We start from the raw sequence: 20283 nt of genomic DNA, 5'->3' as shown, positions 1-20283 counted from the left end.
TCCTGTGTGTGTGTGTGCGTGTGCTTGTGCATGTATGTGTGTGACAGTGGCTCAGGAGCGGTCGTCTGGTAATCGTAAGGTTCCCGGTTCGATTCCTGCTCCTCCCGAGCAGCGTGTCGAAATGTCCTTGAGCAAGACACTTAACCCCTACCGTCTCCCGATGAGCAGGTTGGCACCTTGAATGGTCGCCTCCACCATCGGTGTGTGAGTGAATGGGTGAATGTGGAACAAAATTGTAAAGCGCTTTGGATAAAAGGGATATATAAATGCACCATTTAATGTGTGTGTGTGTGTTGTAGGTCTGGACCAATATGGCCGCCTGACTGACCCCATGGGGGTGCGGATGGCAGAGTTTCCTCTCAGCCCCATGTTTGCCAAGATGTTGCTAGAGTCTGGGAACTTTGGCTGCTCCAAGGAGATTGTTACCATAGCGGCGATGATGCAGATCCAGAACCTCTTCTCGGTGCCACCCAATCAGAAGAAAGCTGCTGTATGTAAAAAAAAAATTAATAAAAAAAATTGATTAAATTAAAAGTTTAAATTCTTTTATAGAGGCAGAGCAGGAATATTTTTTACTTGAAATAAAAGTCCATTTTGCCGTCTCCCCCTGTAGGCCCGTGAGCACAGGAAGTTCGCTGTGGCTGAGGGAGATCATCTCACCATGCTCAACGTGTATGAAGCCTTCATCAAGGTATGTGTGTGTTTTAGGCTTCGCTGATCAGAGATCAGACTCTGGGGGGGGCTTTCACACTAGCCATTCAGGGTCGAATCATAGCACGATCGCACCAAAATAGGGTTTGATTGTCTCTGATGAGAACACTCCCCCTGTCACCGGGGACGCTGATTCGCTCCAAACCTGGACCGCTGGAATAGGTGGTCTCGGGTGTGAACCAGCGCTCACGACCACGGAGCGGAAGAGGCTTGCTCTATCAACTTGCTGACACACACAACGTCATTACTGTAATGCTTTCATGCTTGGTTGAATTTTGGGCAGATAAAAACATACAGCAACAACTGGACAATACCAACAAAAACGATATTTATGGGTAATTTGGCGAGTTCAGACCTCAACCAAACAAGCATGTTGAGCCTCACGGCTCAGTGGATGAAAACATGAAGCCACATTACAAGCCCAAGACTTCCCTGACTCGCATTAGGCCTGGCAATTTTTGTTGCCATTGCTATGTCTATACATTAGTTTCTTGTTCGAATGCATTTACAGTATTTCTATAGACCAGTGACATGCAATATAATTGACGCAAGCAATGGGCGTTTGCTGCTAAGTTATCCCATAAATAGGCTAAGCTAACTAGCGTTAGCCGCTAACCCTGGAAACGCTCAAAGCGGACTGCACGACACAAGTTCCATTCGTGAGAAAAAGGGGGTGGGTTATATTGACGACGCTTGACAACAGAGGCTCAAAGATAACTTCATATTTATTGGTTAATCGTTTCTTTATATCGGGCATCCAGTTTCCATCACCGTGTGTTCAACTGCTCGTGTTGACGTTCGAGAGTGACATCATCGCCTACGGCAGATTACACGCTCAAAACGCAAACCGTAAACAAAAACCGGAGCGAACCAGACTGCAGTGTGTACACAAACCAGAGGGGGAGAGGGAGGGGGGGGTAGTTCGCACTGGAGTTCGCAGTACTGAACAGTAACGAAGTTACTTTTGGCGATAACTAGTACTCTAACGCATTACTTTTGAAATTCAGTAACGCTACTTACGTTACTGAATGGTTCGTCACTGCGTTATTTGCGTTATATACGGCGTAGATTGATAGCGAGCGGTAGTGATTATTATTATTATTATGCTCATATCCTGTCTGGCTGCGGGGAAACGCTATGCTGGGGGCGTGTTTTGTTTACTATTCCTGATCCTGACTGATAATGGCAGCGCCCGGCGCCTACTCGCGTATTTCTCTTTTGTCGAGCGAAAAGAAAATAACGTTTAGTTACGTCATTTGTGTTTTGGCTCAAAGATACTGGAGTCTAACGTTAACTACCAGGACTCATCTAAATCCACTCGCCACCCGCGTAGAATGATACCAGGCGACACACAGCAAATGGGACGGAAAACTTTTTCAAACTACTTGGAGAGAGAATATACAGTACAACATGGAAATGAGATAAAGAAAATGTTTAAGGGGCTGCTGGACTAACGTTACATCTCGACACTGGTGAGTGCAGTGATGTGAATGTAAATGAATGGAAACTCAAGTTGATCAACGCATTTTGACTACAAATCTGCCAGGGAATCTCATCAATACTAATCAAACAATATAAATATAGTCCTTTCATGCACAATTGATATCCTAACTATTCTAACGTTGCAATGCACAATTGATATCTTAAACAACGTTGCAAGACGGTTATAATGAAACGCTCCGGCGACAGATATCAAGGCTGTTCCTCAAGTACTTATTTTCAACCTAGAACCTAAACGTGCATGCGCGCAACCTAAACGTGCCTGCGCTCAACCTCCCCGAGCAATTAGGCACGGTGCATTTCTTATTACGTCGGGACATTTGTGTTTGTGTCAGATTTGTATTTGTATCTATTCTAGACCACATTGCTTAGCAGAGTTCAGTGATGTGAATGGAAACTATCAAGTTGATCAACCGATTTTGAGTATCTGTATCTGCATGGGAGCAATTTTTTTCTTCTTCAAGTAACTAAATAGTTACTTTTCACAGTAACGCATTACTTTTGGGTGTAAGTAACTAGTAACGTAACGGAGTTACTTTTGAAATGAGTAACTAGTAAAGTAACTGAGTTACTATTTTTCAGTAACTAGCACAACACTAATAAGACACCAAATTATTATGTTTTTATTGATATATTTCTCGTATATAAACACATGGCAAAGTAGATTTATAGACCACTAGGGATGGGTACCTTTCACATTTGAACCGATACCGGTACCGGTACCTGTGAATCGATACCGGTACCCAACGGTACCTTTTTTCTGTACTTTAGTCTCAAGAAATTTTAGTCGGTCATAAAAAAAAAATCCATTTCAAATAACTACAATTTTGACAGTTTTCGGCTTGTCATAGCTCCGACTGCTTTGTTGTTGAATCAAGTCAAATCCTAGGTAAGCATATATTGTGCGTGTGAACGTTGACATAAAAAAAAAAAAAGTAAAAAAAAAGAAAGTAAAAAAAAAAAGTTAATTTTTTATTTTTTTTTCCTCACTTGATTCGATACTCGGTAGTACCGACGTGTTTCGGTTCGGTACCTCAAAAGTACCGAATTCGGTACCCATCCCTATAGACCACAATATACAACGATCTTTACAAACTATAAGTTCCGAGGTAAAAAACTGATGAATAAAAAAAGAATTATTCTACAGTGCAAATAGCAGTGTGTGTATGTAATAAGTGTGCTTGCGTGGTGTGTAAGTCACTTAACTCATTCTGCGCCAATGACGAAAAAAGTTGGGTTAACTCGCCATGCGTTGAGCGCCAATCACGAGAAATCTCTGGTTTTAATCGTTATTTCTTTTATTCGCTATATCCATTTATTTTTCATCCATCCAGCCTAATTGTTATCATTGGGAATGGGTCTGAGCTCGCAAAGGGCAAATACCGCCGCCTACGCCTTCCAGCCGGTATTGCACTCCATTTGAAACAATGTAGTTTGTTTTCTGGGCTGAGCCTTGCGGGCGGGGTTTAAATACTCCGGCAGGACGAGCGTTTACAACGATACATCTACGAGGCTGCCCCCCCCCCCCCCATCCTTCATAGGCAATGCCGGACAACGTGGGACGGACCTCCGCGACCAGTATTTGGAATGGCGATCAGATAATTGGATAATTTTTTTTGCATTACATCAGAGACGAGGTACAAAAAACTGAAATGTACGGATGAAAAAACAATCAGTTTTTTGCATGTTGACCAATAGCAACTCGCTGACAATCGACAGTGTTATTAGATCCATAGCTATAATATTTCATATATTTTAAGCACTCGCAAGTTTCGCAGTCTCCCCATTGACTTACAGCGATGGCGTTCTACCCAGAAGGTAGACAGTGACCCCTGGCACTGAATGAGTTAAGGTGCTTTTGTGTGTATGCTCATGTGATAATTCAGAGTCTATTCGTCAGTAGTCTGTTTGCCCGCTGGAAGTAGCTGTTCAGTGTTCTCTTGGATGTGGGCCATAGACTGCGGTACAGTCTGCCAGATGGAATGGGCTCAAACAGTTTGTGGTTTGGGTGGCTGGGGTCTTTCAGGATCCTGTGTGCCTTTAGCCTAGTGACAATGCCCCCAAAATGTTGAGATACCCCTACCGGAGGTAGAACAAAACACAAGAATGTTTTTCCTCATCTCTAAGGTCTCCCATGTATGAAATGGATTCTTGTATACAAATATTTTACTGCAAAACTTGTTAAATTGATATTGTTATACACCCCCAAAGGAAAAAAGAACCAAAATATAGCCTGGCCGTATGAGAGTTGAGACATATAAACTCATGTAGATTAATAATACAAGCTCCAAGAGCTTTCAAACTTGACATGCTAGCAGTCAGACAGTTTTCCTTTGGGGGTGTATAACAATATCTATCAATTTAACAAGTTTTGCAGTAAAATATCTTTATACAAGAATCCATTTCATATATGGGAGACCTTAGAGATGAGGAAAAAACATGCTTGTGTTTTGTTCTACCTCCGGTAGAGGTATCTCAAAAACGAAAGCCCTTTTTGACAGTTTGTCACAGCACTACTTGCGGACTCGCCGCTCGGTGAATATACTGTCTATGGTGGGTAGCTTGTATCCACAGATCATTTCGGCTGTTCGCACTACTCTCTCCAGTGCTCAGCGGTCATTCTGTTGGGTGTTCCCAAACCATGAGGTGGTGCATCCTGTCAGTATAATAATAATAATAATACATTTGATTTATAGTGCACTCTATATTTGGAGCACTCTCGGAGTGCTACAGAGTAAAAACAGACTTTAAAAACATAGGCAATTAAAAAACAAGACATACTGTAAAAGCATAAAAAAGGGATAAAACACACCAGGCATGTATAAAAAGGTTAAAACTAAGGGAAGGTTTTCGTGAAGAGGTATGTTTTAAGTCCTCTTTTAAAGGAAGCAGTGGTCTGTGGTGCTCTGAGGTAGTCGCGGAGCTTGGTCCTGGGGGGGAAGGAGGCGGTTTGTGTTGGCGGAGCGAAGGTTACGGGTGGAGGGTTCTTGGGTGAGGAGATCTTTGAGGTAGGGGGGGGGGGGGGGGGGCATTTCCGTGGATGCATTCATGGGTCAGAAGGGATATTTTGTATTCAGTCCGGGTGGTGATGGGGAGCCAGTGAAGTGAGTGGAGGATGGGTGTGATGTGGTCGTGTTTACGCACTCATCAGGATCCTAGCAGCGCTGTTCTGAATGTATTGGAGCCTCTGGAGACTCTTGCTAGGAATCTTGATGAGAAGTGCGTTACTGTAATCCAGCCTGGAGGAGACGAGGTGTATATTCTCCATGGTGCCTCTGTAGAAGGTCCTCAGGATTTTCACATAGCAACCATTGTCTTTTCTCATTGCCATGTATGGTTGCTATGTAACAGGCAATCATGCTGGAAGAAGGATAACTACACAAATATTCCATGCAAGGAATCGCAGCCTTCTACTTGCATGCTGTCCTAATTTATGGGTGGGGGGGTCGATCACTATCCTCTCAGTTTCAGGTGAATAATGCAGGTGATCTCTTTGTAGCCACCCTTACCAGAGAGGTCAGCTGAGGGGCGGAATGATCCTCGTCCGCGTGCTTTCATGAGCCAGATAAGTTTAGTTTAGAGTAGGGGAGGGGGGAAATATTGATGCAACGTGATTGGTTTCCCCCACGATATTGTACTGATGCTCGAAAAAAGTATGTTCATGTATGTTCACTCAGTACTTGGTTGGGGCTCCTTTTGCACAAATGACTGCATCAATACAGCTAAATATATAGACTTTTCCACGATATTCTAATTTACTGAGCTGCACCCCTATACTGTACATATATACACACGCACACATCACTGTATACCTAGTGTAGAGGAGTATGTGTACTATTCTTCCCCCCCCCTCTTTCCTCTCCAGCATCAGAAGAGCTCCCAGTGGTGCCAGGAGCACTTCCTCCATTACAAGGGCCTCCTGCGGGCGGTGACGGTGCGAGAGCAGCTCCGACGGCTCATGAACAAGTTCAAGGTGGAACGCACCTCCAGTGAAGGTACGGACACGAGCCGAGTGGCGCCGTGGTGTTTATGGTCCTGATGAAGGTCCTCTGATGGAAAGCAGGTTTAACCGTGTGTGTAGGGCTGGGCGATATGGCCAAAAACGTTATCGCGATAAAATTATAAAATTATTTTCATATCACTCGATATTGATAATTATTGTCGATATAATTTCTGTCAAGTTTAATGAACTTCTTATGCCCGGCGCCGACGGACGGGCTATTAATAGACTCACTTGTTTTGCTGCTGCGAATGTCTCGAGTTGATGTCGTCATCAGTCCGTGCACGTTCTTCTACGCACCAGTGCATAGATTATTATATTCCACCAGGGGGCAACCTACCGCCACTGGATCATATGCATTATAAGAATGGAACTAACAGTTAGCCAGAGCAAGCGGTGTATCCCACGACAATGTACTAACTATCACCCTAAAATACTCCGTTCCGCCCCAATACATTGCAACGATGTCCACCGCATACCCCACACTACTCTAACAGTTACCCTCAGAATTCACGCCACACACTCACTCTGCACGTAAACTATAAAATAGCGGCGTGCAAGCTAATGATCCTAGCCAGCCTGGTTTACTACCCAGAGGTGCACCGCGGGTCTCCTTCGCTGTCGCCATCTCCTTCACTGATTGGTTGTTAGTGTGTGTGCTCATATCCAAGCTTGGAAAATCGATATATCGAAACTTTGCGACCACGTTTTATGTTTATTTCGAGGAAATAATTTATCGCGATAGTTATCGTTTTATCGCCCAGCCCTACGTGCAGTGTTGTGCTAGTTACTGAAAAATAGTAACTCAGTTACTTTACTAGTTACTCATTTCAAAAGTAACTCCGTTACGTTACTAGTTACTTACACCCAAAAGTAATGCGTTACTGTGAAAAGTAACTATTTAGTTACTTGAAGAAGAAAAAAATTGCTCCCATGCAGATACAGATACTCAAAATCGGTTGATCAACTTGACAGTTTCCATTCACATCACTGAACTCTGCTAAGCAATGTGGTCTAGAATAGATACAAACACAAATCTGACACAAACACAAATGTCCCGACGTAATAAGAAATGCACCGTGCCTAATTGCTCGGGGAGGTTGAGCGCAGGCACGTTTAGGTTGCGCGCATGCTCGTTTAGGTTCTAGGTTGAAAATAAGTGCTTGAGGAACAGCCTTGATATCTGTTTCATTATAACCGTCTTGCAACGTTGTTTAAGATATCAATCGTGCATTGCAACGTTAGAATAGTTAGGATATCAATTGTGCATGAAAGGACTATATTTATATTGTTTGATTAGTATTGATGAGATTCCCTGGCAGATTTGTAGTCAAAATGCGTTGATCAACTTGAGTTTCCATTCATTTACATTCACATCACTGCACTCACCAGTGTCGAGATGTAACGTTAGTCCAGCAGCCCCTTAAACATTTTCTTTATCTCATTTCCATGTTGTACTGTATATTCTCTCTCCAAGTAGTTTGAAAAAGTTTTCCGTCCCATTTGCTGTGTGTCGCCTGGTATCATTCTACGCGGGTGGCGAGTGCATTTGGATGAGTCCTGGTAGTTAACGTTAGACTCCAGTATCTTTGAGCCAAAACACAAATGACATAACTAAACGTTATTTTCTTTTCGCTCGACAAAAGAGAAATACGCGAGTAGGCGCTGGGCGCTGCCATTATCAGTCAGGATCAGGAATAGTAAACAAAACACGCCCCCAGCATAGCGTTTCCCCGCAGCCAGACAGGATATGAGCATAATAATAATAATAATCACTACCGCTCGCTATCAATCTACGCCGTATATAACGCAAATAACGCAGTGACGAACCATTCAGTAACGTAAGTAGCGTTACTGAATTTCAAAAGTAATGCGTTAGAGTACTAGTTATCGCCAAAAGTAACTTCGTTACTGTAACGCGTTACTTTGTAACGCGTTAGTCCCAACACTGCCTACGTGTGTGCATTCTATTCTTTTGGATACGGTATGACGTATATCATGCCAGCTAGGGTACCTTGTGTATACTGCACCTGTGTATACTGTTTATTAGGGGTGTAACGATGCGACCTCGCAACGATTCAATTCGATTACGATTCTTCAGGCAACGATTCAATGCATCATGAAATCTCTTCATTTGACCACAAATTCGATTCGATACATTTTCTATCAGTTAATTCCCCAAAAAAAGTTTTGAATACACAAATGTGGCTGGGGGAACTGATTTACTCAGCATGAATGGACTATAGGTCAATAAAAACAATACAAAAAAAATATGTATTATTATTATTTTTTAAATTTCGATTCTAATCGATTCTAACATTTTCAAATCGATGCAGTTGAACTGTTTATAGTTTCTCATATTCTTATATTCAGAGTTAATTATGTTGTTTACACTGTTTATTGACCTAGTTGTTGTTGTTTGTGCTGCAGGAGACCCTGACGTCATCCTAAGGTGCATTGTCTCTGGGTTCTTTGCCAATGCAGCCCGCATTCACCACTCAGGATCCTACAGGTGAGAAGCCGTTTCAAATCAAATGTCTCATTATTCTCTTTTTTTCTTTTTTTCTAAGATGCGAAGCACCTCTATGGTCGGCAATGTCACCAACCCTTTCATTCATTCATTCATTCATTAATTTGCTCTGCCCCCTAGTGGCATCCCACAAGCATTAGGTCAACGTCAATCACATTTCCACATAACGTTGACGCACAGCGTATACCTCGGAAAACACCATTACATTTTACTGACATTCTTGGGCCATGTTTATACTGCAGTGCTACACTGGCTATCAGACCAGGCTGCAGAAACAAATTAGTGGGGGGGCATAAAATGTTCTCGGGGGGGCACAATGGTTTTTCAACACGGGTTCCCTTTTATACGTTTCAGCTGGGACAGCGGCGCTGTGGCTTGCTTGGCGCTGCCCACGGTGCTGAACTAAACAGCAGAGAGGCAATTGAAAAATCAAATTTCTCTCTATCTTAAGAACTTTCACTTATACAAAAACAGACTGAACGGATATATATAACAGACCTGCTGGGGCAGCGGACTGAGAGCAGGGGACACAAACAGGCTGGACAAGATGGTCAAGAAGGCCAGTAGCGTGGTTGGGGTGGAGCTGGACTCTAGCGAGGGTGGCGGTCAGGAGGAACCTTGCTAAGCTCCAGGCCATCAGGGAAAACCCCTCCCACCCACTATACACAGACTTGGCTGACAGGAGGAGCATGTTATAGGCTCACACTACTTAAATGCAGCACTGAACGGCACAGGAAGTCCTTCATTCCGACAGCCATCAGACTTTACAATGCATCACTGTGCCTCACTGCATCACTGAGCACAGAATGACAGTTACCATCTTCCTGGACTCTTACTTTTTAAACAGCACTGTGCAATATTACACCTACTGTAGACTTCAGTATATTTTTACTGTATTTATTTACTGTATCTTTTATTCTATTTCATTTTATTCTATTCTTAGGCCATTTGTTTTGTTATTCTTATTTGTGACTTGTTCTGTCTAAATGTTTAATGTTGAGTGATTTGCAGTGTCAAATTTCCCTCAGGATAATACATTTCTATTCTATTCTATTCTATATCTTTGAAAAGTCTCCATTTATTCAACACTTCTGAATTCACTGACAAACTGAACTGAACTGACAAAAATAAGGTGCATAAAAAAGCAAACAAAATTCCTCCACAGGCTACTCACCATCATTAGTAGAGCGGCAAGCGGCGTTTGGGGACAGAGTGAAATCTTCTTAAAACACTGCCCCTCCACTCATTCCTGAACTTTTTTGTTAAGTCCTTCTCAAATGCCAACTGAATTAAATTGGCCTTAGATGCGTCGATGAAGCATACTAAGGCGATGTTCTGTAAAGACGTTCTTAAGGGTAGAAAACGAATTCTCACAGAGTGCCGTGCTAGCTTCAGTAGTATTGTTGTTGACATCAGTGCCCACTAGGGCTGTCCCCGACTAAGGATTTGGATAGTTGACTTTGATTGACAAAAAAAAAAACTCAGTGGGCGGGCCCGGCCCCCTAATGCCCGCCCATGGCGCCGGGACTGCTGGCTATAAGTATTTACGCTACTGACATTCTCGGTCGTGTTTATAGAGTATCATATTTTTCCATTTGTCCAAAACAATCATGCACGCTAAGAATTAAAGTTAAGTTACTGGCATTCTAAGCCCTGTTTATACTGTAGCTATGTTAGCTAAGTATTTAAAGGAACATGCCAACATTATGGGTAATGTGCCTCCAGAGTCGGACAAGAAGCCTAGCTTACCACAAATGAGTGGAAATGGATACGGATCAGCTAGCTTAGCTTACATCTCCGGGAGGCCTATTGCTTAATAACAGCGGAGCAGTGCTGCCGTTGCTTCCGCGTTTTCCCTGATTGGCTGCGACACGCCCCGCGGCAGGCGCGGCAACCGCAGAGCGGAGCGGAGCGGCAGAGCTTGCGGAATTATGTAACCGCCCTAATCCGCCATGATTTTCATTCGGCGCTCAGCTCACCTGGCAGCGCAGCGGTCCTGCGGTCCTGCGGTCCGTTGTTGACGAGTTCGAATCCCATGACATTTCTTTTTTTTAACGTGATTTTTTTTTTTAACATGTATTCTTTCGCCGGTTAAGGTTAGGCATGGTTAAGGTTAAGGTTAGGCATTGTTTCGGAGTTGGTTAAGGTTAGAGTTTGTCTTAGAGAATGCCAATATTCTTTCTATGGTTAAGGTTAAGGTTAGGCATGGTTAAGGTTAAGGTTAAGGTTAGGCATTGTTTCGGAGTTGGTTAAGGTTAGAACGGTTAAGTTTAGGCGCTGTTAAGGAGCTGGTTAAGGTTAGAGTTTGTCTTAGAGACAGCCTATTTCCGCACTGCCGCTCTCCCGCGTTGCCGCGGTCACATGGTCAAATTGTCACATTCTTGCACTGCTCCGCTGTTAAAAAGCAACACGCCTCCGGGAGAGGTGTTGGGAGGGAGAGAGCTCACCTAGCAGGGCGTGTCACTTCAATCTATGCAAGAATGCTTCTCATTTATGACACCGTGTCTCCTTGTTCTCCCTCTCTCAGGACTTTACGAGATGACCGTGAGCTTCACATTCACCCCAACTCTGTGCTGTTTGGAGAGAAGCCTCCAAAGTGGTAAGTGTCCCCCCCCCCCCTCGGTGGTCAATAAGAGATATTGCAGTTTAAACATGATTTCTATCTTTTGGCTATTTTCATCCGTGTTTCTTAAAAGGAAATATATCGGCAGCCACACTGAGTAAAAAAGCGGAATTGTCTGGTATTAGTGAGGATGCTTCATTATCTCTTTTTCTTATTTGAATTCAAAATTCAAATTGAGTTTTTTCTGGGTGTGGCCTGTCTCCCCTTGTTATAAATACCGCAATGGTCTGAATATAAGACGACTCTGATTATAAAATGACCCCTCTTTTTCAAGACTCGTTTTTGGATACTTTTTTGAAGACAGAATCTTGTTTTTTATAAAGAAAATAATTGTATTTGAAAATAATGATAATACAACACATTATTTATTCAATGTAGGCTGCTGTCATCTTTTGGTAAAATAATATAATAATTAAATTAAATAATATAAAATCACATTGAATAAAACCATAGGCTGTTGTGCTTGACAGTTGATCACCCATGACCTTAAAATTGGCATCGTAACTCTTCCTGTTGTTTGTTAACACTTTGACTGCCAGAAAACGCTTAAAAGCGTCATTCCCGGCCATGCTCAAGTTGCCGGAGGACGCTTTACAGCGTCCTTATATCAATATTTCAAAAAATCGGATTCATATGTCCCCTCCGCTGGCCTGAGATCCACCAGGAGGACCCTCTGAGCTCTCTGGCGGTTCAGGAGCGCCATCTGGTGGCCGATCGGCGCAATCGCTTAACAGGAAGTGCTATGGAGGTTGTGCTGATCGGCCGTATTACTTCCGGGCACTCGCTATAGGTTCCGGGACTCGATCTCGACACACTACATAGCGATCGATTGCCAATAACTCGATAAACAACATGATTTGGACGTATATACCATTATACAAGCTGGAAATGGACCGGGTAAATCTACATCCCATAATGATACAATTTCTACTCTACGATGATCGCCCAACGGCGCGCGGAGACTGGGGTGAGTTTTAGCGTGTAAAATTACCGTCTTCGATACTAACTGCTATGATCAACATTTGACCCACATTAGATGATTGGTATAACGCTGCCCACGGAATTATAAACGCCCCCTAGCCCATCCGGTCAACATCAGATGATGTGTAGTAACTTCTAGAAGTACGTCTAGTTGGAATTTTTTATATCGCGCTGATTGCCATAAAACTGTATTGCATCATCAATATAATGCATTTGGGGCTATAGATCACGTTCTGGAGAAAGCTGCAGAAAGAGATGAAAACATACTTATACATCAGACCATACTTTACTATGAATATGTGAATGAAAACGTTTAACGTTGCTACACAATGAACAATACATATAGGACTTTGAATGGGCCCTAATAATGGCAATGTAGCAATAGAATTTAAAAAGTTATAGCCATGCAAAGAAGGGGTACTTCTCCATAGACAAATAGAGCCGGCAACCTATGGTATATCATGAATTTAACCCATGGCAACCAAAGTGTTAACTTGCGCGACTTTTGAGCCACTTTGTTCAAGCTGGTCGCTGTGTGTCTCCATCTCTCCAGGCGCCTGTCTCTGTCTGTTGTGTTTTTTGTTTTGTTTTGCACCTGTCCCTTCAGGCTGTGTGTGTGTGTGTGTGTGTGTGTGTGTGTAAGAGGGAGATACAGAGAGAAAGATGGTGGCTCGCTTTGGTGCGATCTGTTATGAATGTATAATGACATTTAAAGGTCTAGACCCTGAAAATAAGCAAAAACACCCCATTTTCAGATTTCTTTTGAATTTTATTTATTATATTTGGCACAAACGGTACTATGCTCCCCTTGCTGTCTGCACTAGAATAGACCTCCACCCTTCAGCTGTATGTTGTTATGGTAACCCCCCCCCTCCCCTCCCCTCCCCCAGGGTGGTCTACAATGAAGTGGTGCAGACCTCCAAGTATTACATGCGTGACGTGACGGCCGTAGAGTCGTCCTGGTTGGTTGAGTTGGCTCCTCACTTTTACAAGCAGGCTCAGGTGAGACGGAGCCAAACACCTCGACCTCTAATCTGTTGGTGTAGCAAGTCCCTGTTATTCTGTTCACACACTAAACTCATTCAAGCTTTAACACTTTGGATGCCACGCCATGTTTTCCTTTTTACCCCCTTGATGCCCAAACCCACTCCAATGTTAACTTAATATCGCCTAATCTATGTTTTAAATTATGGCTATGTGTCTAATCTGCCCGTCGCTTATCAAAGACTCATTTTCCAGTCAACATTGTCAAGGCAGATTGTTTTTTTTTATCGCTTCTTTTCCGTTTGATAGCATTTTGAAAATCACTCGTTTTCGCGGAAAAAACAACCCTATGATGATAATCGTCTTTTACTGGAATATTCCAGAACGTTGTCATTTGTCGGCCTATTTATGAATCGTTTTCAAATAAACGCTAGATGATTGATAGTATATGTGTGCGCACGCACGCTCGTGCCGCGCGCTGATAATCGCTGCTCTTATTTCCTGATGGCTTTTACAGTGAAACAGCAATATCACATATAGTGGAAACGCTTATATCTCCGTGAAAACGAGTCTGATTATCCTAAGACTGATAACATAGATTCCTTACCTGACATCAGATGGTATCCAAATGGTTTATTCCAATTTCCGATCGCCATTAGAAAAAAATCGATAATTGTATTGATCCATCGTGTGTACAGTAGAACACATATTCGCCGTGGCACCAAGGTTCCAGAATGAACTCTGGTAGACCCCAGTTACATCAGTGAGAAGTAAAATGTGGAGTCAGAAATCCGTTCTCCCATTCACTTTCATTGAGTCCACTCCAAAAGGGTGATTTACCATCTGGGAGACGATAGGGGGCGCTTTTTTCACATCTGAGCGCCGGCGGTGCCTGGATATCCAACGGTAGGCTCGCTTGATGCAATATGATTTCAGAACGCTAATACATTTTCTTTTTAAATAAAACCGAGAAATCTCGTGATGGGCATTCAACGGTCGGGGGGTAAACCCGAGAAATCTCGGGTGTGGCATCCAAAGTGTTAAAAGACAGGCCGATACATAGAATAAAATACATATAAAACACCACAAAAGCTATCACAAGAAGATGGTTAAAACCAGAGGTACCCACAGTGGACGACTGGATAGATGTAATTCATGACATATACATAATGTAATTCATGACAAAAAAAGATGTAATTTTCTATTAGAATTCCACTGGAAAAAAATGCTATCTGGACGAAATGGACAGGATATGTTAAACATATACGGTCAGATTTTTAGTTGAACTATTAAAATTACATTATGTGAACTTTACTTATTGCACGATACCTAAGAATTATATTCTAACCTTTGTGATACCATGTGACGAAATCTCCCCAAGTTCACTCGCTAGCTTGTTGACTTTATTTTATTTGATTTATTTATCTTTTTTTTTCATTTAAAATATAATAAAAATAAAAACCCTTTGGTCATAGGAAAGGAATTGATGGACATTTTCACAAACGAGTGGAGTCTAAGGGAAAGATGTGAAATGATAAAAGGACATGATTGTTTTCAAGAATAATTGCTGTATTGTGATTGTAATAATTGTGAATGAAGAATGCAGAAACCAATGGCCACTTGGAATTTTTTTTTAACACCACAAAAGCAACATAAAACTAAAAAAGGTCATAGTTTAAAAGAGAAAAATAAGAGGGCGGTTAGGTGGCGTAGCGGAGATTGCGTTCGTCACCAACCCCGGAGCTGTGAGCTGGATTCGCCTGTTCGAATCCAGCTCACAGCTCCGGGGTTGTCACCAGCTTGGCTGGCCGTTCACACTAATACAATTGGCTGTATTAGAGGGTGGGAGAAGCTGGCAGGGTGGGTCCGGATCGTTGTAAACAGCGACTCCTACAGTTCGGTCGGGGCGCCTGCTAAGCGCGGATAGGACCTGAGTGGGATAGTGTGATCCTTCCACACGCTACGCCCTCTCAGGGAGGATCCGCGCTGCCAGGTGAAAAGAAGCGGTTGATTGGCTGGACGTGTGTCGGAGGAAGCACGTGATAGCCTCCACTCTCCCAGATGATCTGACTGTGGGGGGTAAGTGCGCAGCGACCAGGAAGGGGATTGGGAATTGGCATACGACTAACATTGGGATGGGAGAAAATCGGAGGAAAATGGAGGGGGGGAAAGGATCAATAAAAAAAAAAAAAGAGAAAAATAAGATCATAATTTACCCGGCAAATGCATTTATACATAAGATTTCCAAGACAGTTTGGAAAGTATTGACTCATGCAGCCACAAACATCTAATTTGCACGACACCATCGAAGTCTCTTCGGTAAGATTCTCATGGCATCATTATATGCTGCTTGAAGTTTCTGTAAGTTTGCTTTTTTGTAGTTTGACCACAAGTGTGCAGTATAGAGTGGTGTACAATATGCTCTGAACAGGGCCATCTTCACTCCATCTGTACACATAGTAAACTAACCGAGAGAACAGAGACATCTTCACTCCATCTGTACACATAGTAAACTTCATGAGAGAACAGAGACATCTTCACTCCATCTGTACACATAGTAAACTAACCGAGAGAACAGAGACATTTTCACTCCATCTGTACACATAGTAAACTAACCGAGAGAACAGAGACATCTTCACTCCATCTGTACACATAGTAAACTAACCGAGAGAACAGAGACATCTTCACTCCATCTGTACACATAGTAAACTTCATGAGAGAACAGAGACATCTTCACTCCATCTGTACACATAGTAAACTAACCGAGAGAACAGAGACATCTTCACTCCATCTGTACACATAGTAAACTAACCGAGAGAACAGAGACATCTTCACTCCATCTGTACACATAGTAAACTTCATGAGAGAACAGAGACATCTTCACTCCATCTGTACACATAGTAAACTTCATGAGAGAACAGAGACATCTTCACTCCATCTGTACACATACTAAACATACGTGAGATGATGTTAGCTTGTGCCTACATAATGTGGCATTGCCTATAAATAAGTCCATCCTTGAGGTTTTTCATAAAAAATATTGTTTTATGATCTGGCAGCCCCATTGTTTCTATAGTTGATTTAACAGTTTGGCCTAATGATCAATGTGATCTACCTCTCTCAGTTAAATTCCAATTAAATTCAAAGGGGTTTTATTGACATGGGAAACATACATTTACATTGCCAAAGCCAGCGTTAGAACAATCAAAAACGATGTACAATTAATTTTTTTTATAATAATATAGGCCTACTAGAATAAAGAAATGTGTGAACAGAGCTGTGTCACATTGCAACTTTGTTATCAAATATATTACGTACAAATGTAAAGACTAACTCTCTCTCTCTCTCTCTCTCTCTCTCTCTCTCTCTCTCTCTCTCTCTCTCTCTCTCTTTTGTTGTAGCATGGGTCACTGGCCAGCAAGAGATCCAGGGTGCTCTAAGTTCTGCCAGCTCAGCACTGCTGTACGACAGGAGGACCCCCAGAGATAGCACCCCCTATTAAAGCCAACACTGTGCCCCCAGTCATGTCCTTGTATATACATAATACTATATATTTTCCACATTGACCCTCGCACCTCCCTTCATATAGGAGGTGCTATTCGGCCATGCTAGAATGGACAACAGTGGCTATTTTGTTCTGTCGGTGATGATGATGTTTTGTAAAAACACAAATGTGCGACTTGCTCACATTTATAAGCATTTATGTTTTCTGTCGCCTTTTTAGATACGATCCAGTGTAGTATCTGTTATTATCTATTCAAATGTGATCTCTCTGCCTATAGGATTAGACATTTTAGTGTGGAGATTAAGGGGTTGAAGGATTCCTTAGATGATTTAGAACGGGTCCTAACTGTATCCCTCCTAGCATGGCCAGTAGTAACCCTCCGTACGTACGGTATCTGTACATAGATATAGCAGGCTCAGGTCTAGGGAACGGCTGTCCTGTTCCGGCTGTCCACACCTGGCTCTTAGCTTCAAGTCTTATTTTTTTATAGCCACACCTTGTTTTCCTCCCGTCACAGCATGGCACGGTGACCAATCGCAACACGACAGAAAGTGAGGATGTGACCGTTTTTGAGGGACCCGAAGTGGTTTAGCTTTAGACCGTTGTCTCCCATAGCCTGGGTGCCTTTTTATGTTTCCGATCAGTTTGCAGCATCGTTGAATGCAGAACGTGTTCCTTTTCGACTCTCTCTCTCTCTTTGCAAAGCTACGGTCATCTGGACTTTATTTCTGCGATACTCACTTTCACAGCTTTGACGTGAAATGCATATTTGGTTGTATACACTGACCCAGATTGTACGGCTACTTGGGGCTGCTCTATTATGGCAAAAGAAAATCATAATCAATATTATTTTGGTTGGTATTGAGATCACGATTATTTAACATTATTACTCATTGCCTTTGGAAACACCATGCATTTATTGAATAATAATACAAAAAAAAAAAACACTTCCACAATAGTTTTATCTCGATTATCTTGTTTTCATAATCGTTGGAAGACAAAATCGTAATTTGAAAATAAAATTGGATTAATCGCCCAGCCCTACAGCTAATCTGATACTGTGAAGAGGGGATAAAGAGCGTTGCTCTTGAGTAGGTGTTTGGAAATATATAATCACCAGTTTATTACTATCTAGCTCAAACATAGTGGCCTTTTAACCACACTGTGCCAAATTTTTTACCAACGATATTTCACATTTCATCCACAGACGGAATGTGCAAATGGACCCATATCATCGTAAATACAAAACCAATGTATTCAAAGCGAAGAATGAAGAAGTGCCATTTTGTTTCCTATGATGACTTCAAGTGCGTTTTAGAGAAGCATCGAAAGCCTCAAAGAAACGATGGCATTTTTATTTTAGACTTCCTTCTTTCGCCCTGATTGCGTTTTGAACAATCTCATTATTGTATGTTTCCCTGCATTATTAATACATTCAGTGTCAAAGTTAGCTACCGGATGCTCTGTGAAGCCTTTACCTTGCGATGCAGCTAGATTCGTGAGATTGCGCCCGTGTAACAAACCTATCTGATGCGCCAGGCTACTGTGAAATGGCATCTTTTTCTGTATTTTCCATCCCATGTCTATTACTTGTATTTTACATTCCTCCTTTCGGCCTGAGTTGTACTTGAATATTTTTGTGTTTCTGAAGACTTATAGTTATGGCCCCCAAAAGCTCTAGAGAGTCTCAGTAGAGCAATAGACAAAAGGTTATCATTTGATTCCACGAGGATGGACCTGCTCTCATATCAGTAAGGTTACTGTCCTGAACTTTATTGATTTATGTCTGCATGGTTTTCCTAGATAACTTGTTGAATAAAATAGATGCAGAGAAACAGTCATCAAACTGTGGAAAATAAACGCCAATAAAACACGATCCAATTAGATGAGTATACAAGTATATCCTTGCATGTTGACTGTAAATTAATTAGATTAAGCGCAAATGTAGCCGACGGCTTGTCTTTATTTTGATCCCATTTTGTGCTGATGAACTTTGAACCTGTATGCAGCCGATCTGTAATCTGTAGAACAGTGTAGTTGCTCAGCTCCAAACGAAAAGCTGTATCCCTTCACATCTGTCCCACACACGTCATTATTCAAATAAAACCGTATAGTCATGGATTAAAGTGTGGTCCCCTTGTCTGTTTTGACCTTTCTTCCACTGATGTGTCTACTACTACCAGAGCTTCTTGCATGTAGTCCTTTACTCTGCCAGAGGGTGTCAATGTTGTTCTTTACACAAGGGCCTTCTCCCATGCAGCTTTTGTGATCCTAGGCTGACCATTCAGATCACCCCCCCCCCCCCCCCAGACTGATTGTGTAAAATACAATTTTATATATATATATATATATATATATACACACACACACACACCGGACCTCATATTTTAGACCCAAAGCGCAAACTTTGCACTTGTCACTCGGCCCACAAGGAAACTATAAAAGAAGGAAGGGTCATCATCATGTCATTGTGTAGCGTGTGAATGCACATTGGTGCCAAGTGTGGAAACTTTCAGTTTGTGCGACATTGAGTTGATTGGGATCAACCATCTCCTCATCATTTAAACAGGTTATTACCTCGGATGTCAGAATCATCTGCAATTTGTTGCATTGTTATACTAACGTTTGATATATTGGTTGAATGATGTATATTTCCTCAGATAGCTGGTAGTGGTATAATACAGGCTTCAATAGAATTGGCACCAAAGTCTGGCACTAAGCAAAGCATAGAACGCTGGTATAGTATACCAGGGGTTCCCAAACTTTTCAGGCCGGGGCCCAGAAAATAAGGCGTCAGAGAGCCGCGGCCCAATGCACATCGTCTGGCTTTTTTTTTTTTTTTTTTTTGTCAGGCGACCGATTTTTTAAGCCAAATATCACTTCAATCCTATTAAGTTAGTTCAAGTTAGTTATTCATTTATATGTGCTATTTATGAGAGGGCTAACTTGTTGCAAAATAATAATGATAATAATAATAGCCTCATTAAAATACTATTGTTGCTTCGGTTGTTTTCAGCGTTTTATGTGCATAATCTGTTATTTAGTTTGAAATGTTCGTTGAAATAAGTAGATTTTTCGTTTTTGTTTATTTATTAAGTTAATATAAAACCATATAGTCACATTTTAGAATACAATAGAATATAATTTTAGAATACAACTAGAAACACTGTCCTGGCCTGCTTCTAAGTTCAGTGGCCTGACAAAAAAAATTAAAATAAAAAAAAAAAAAATTTAAATTTTTTTTTTTTTTTTAATTTTTTTTAAATCATCTCGCGGCCCACCCGTGGCTGCTCGCGGCCCACCTTTGGGTCGCGACCCCGACTTTGGGAACCACTGGACCACCTCCAACACTTTTTTATTTATTTTGAGCTAATGGGAGAGAGCCACCAGGGTTAAAATCGCACTGAGCCATGGATGCACACTGAAATACTGGCCGCTATGAAAACCAG

At 42.0% G+C, this 20283-nt stretch overlaps 1 protein-coding gene across 1 annotated transcript in view; it reads left to right on the top strand.

The window, feature by feature from the left end:
* dhx35 (DEAH-box helicase 35) overlaps positions 1-18965 on the top strand; it is a 32003-nt gene extending 13038 nt beyond the window's left edge. The window contains exons 15-21 of the mRNA XM_084333213.1: positions 300-490; positions 614-691; positions 6077-6206; positions 8642-8723; positions 11269-11340; positions 13236-13347; positions 16731-18965. Coding sequence (XP_084189339.1) covers positions 300-490; positions 614-691; positions 6077-6206; positions 8642-8723; positions 11269-11340; positions 13236-13347; positions 16731-16769 — 704 coding nt within the window. The 3' untranslated portion in view covers positions 16770-18965. The remainder of the gene's footprint in view (positions 1-299; positions 491-613; positions 692-6076; positions 6207-8641; positions 8724-11268; positions 11341-13235; positions 13348-16730) is intronic.
* Positions 18966-20283: the final 1318 nt, after the last annotated feature.

The sequence above is a fragment of the Notolepis coatsorum genome, assembly GCF_963971535.1.
Source record: "Notolepis coatsorum genome assembly, chromosome: 17".
Classification (NCBI taxonomy): Eukaryota; Metazoa; Chordata; class Actinopteri; order Aulopiformes; family Paralepididae; genus Notolepis; species Notolepis coatsorum.
This window is presented reverse-complemented; position numbering and strand designations above follow the sequence as displayed.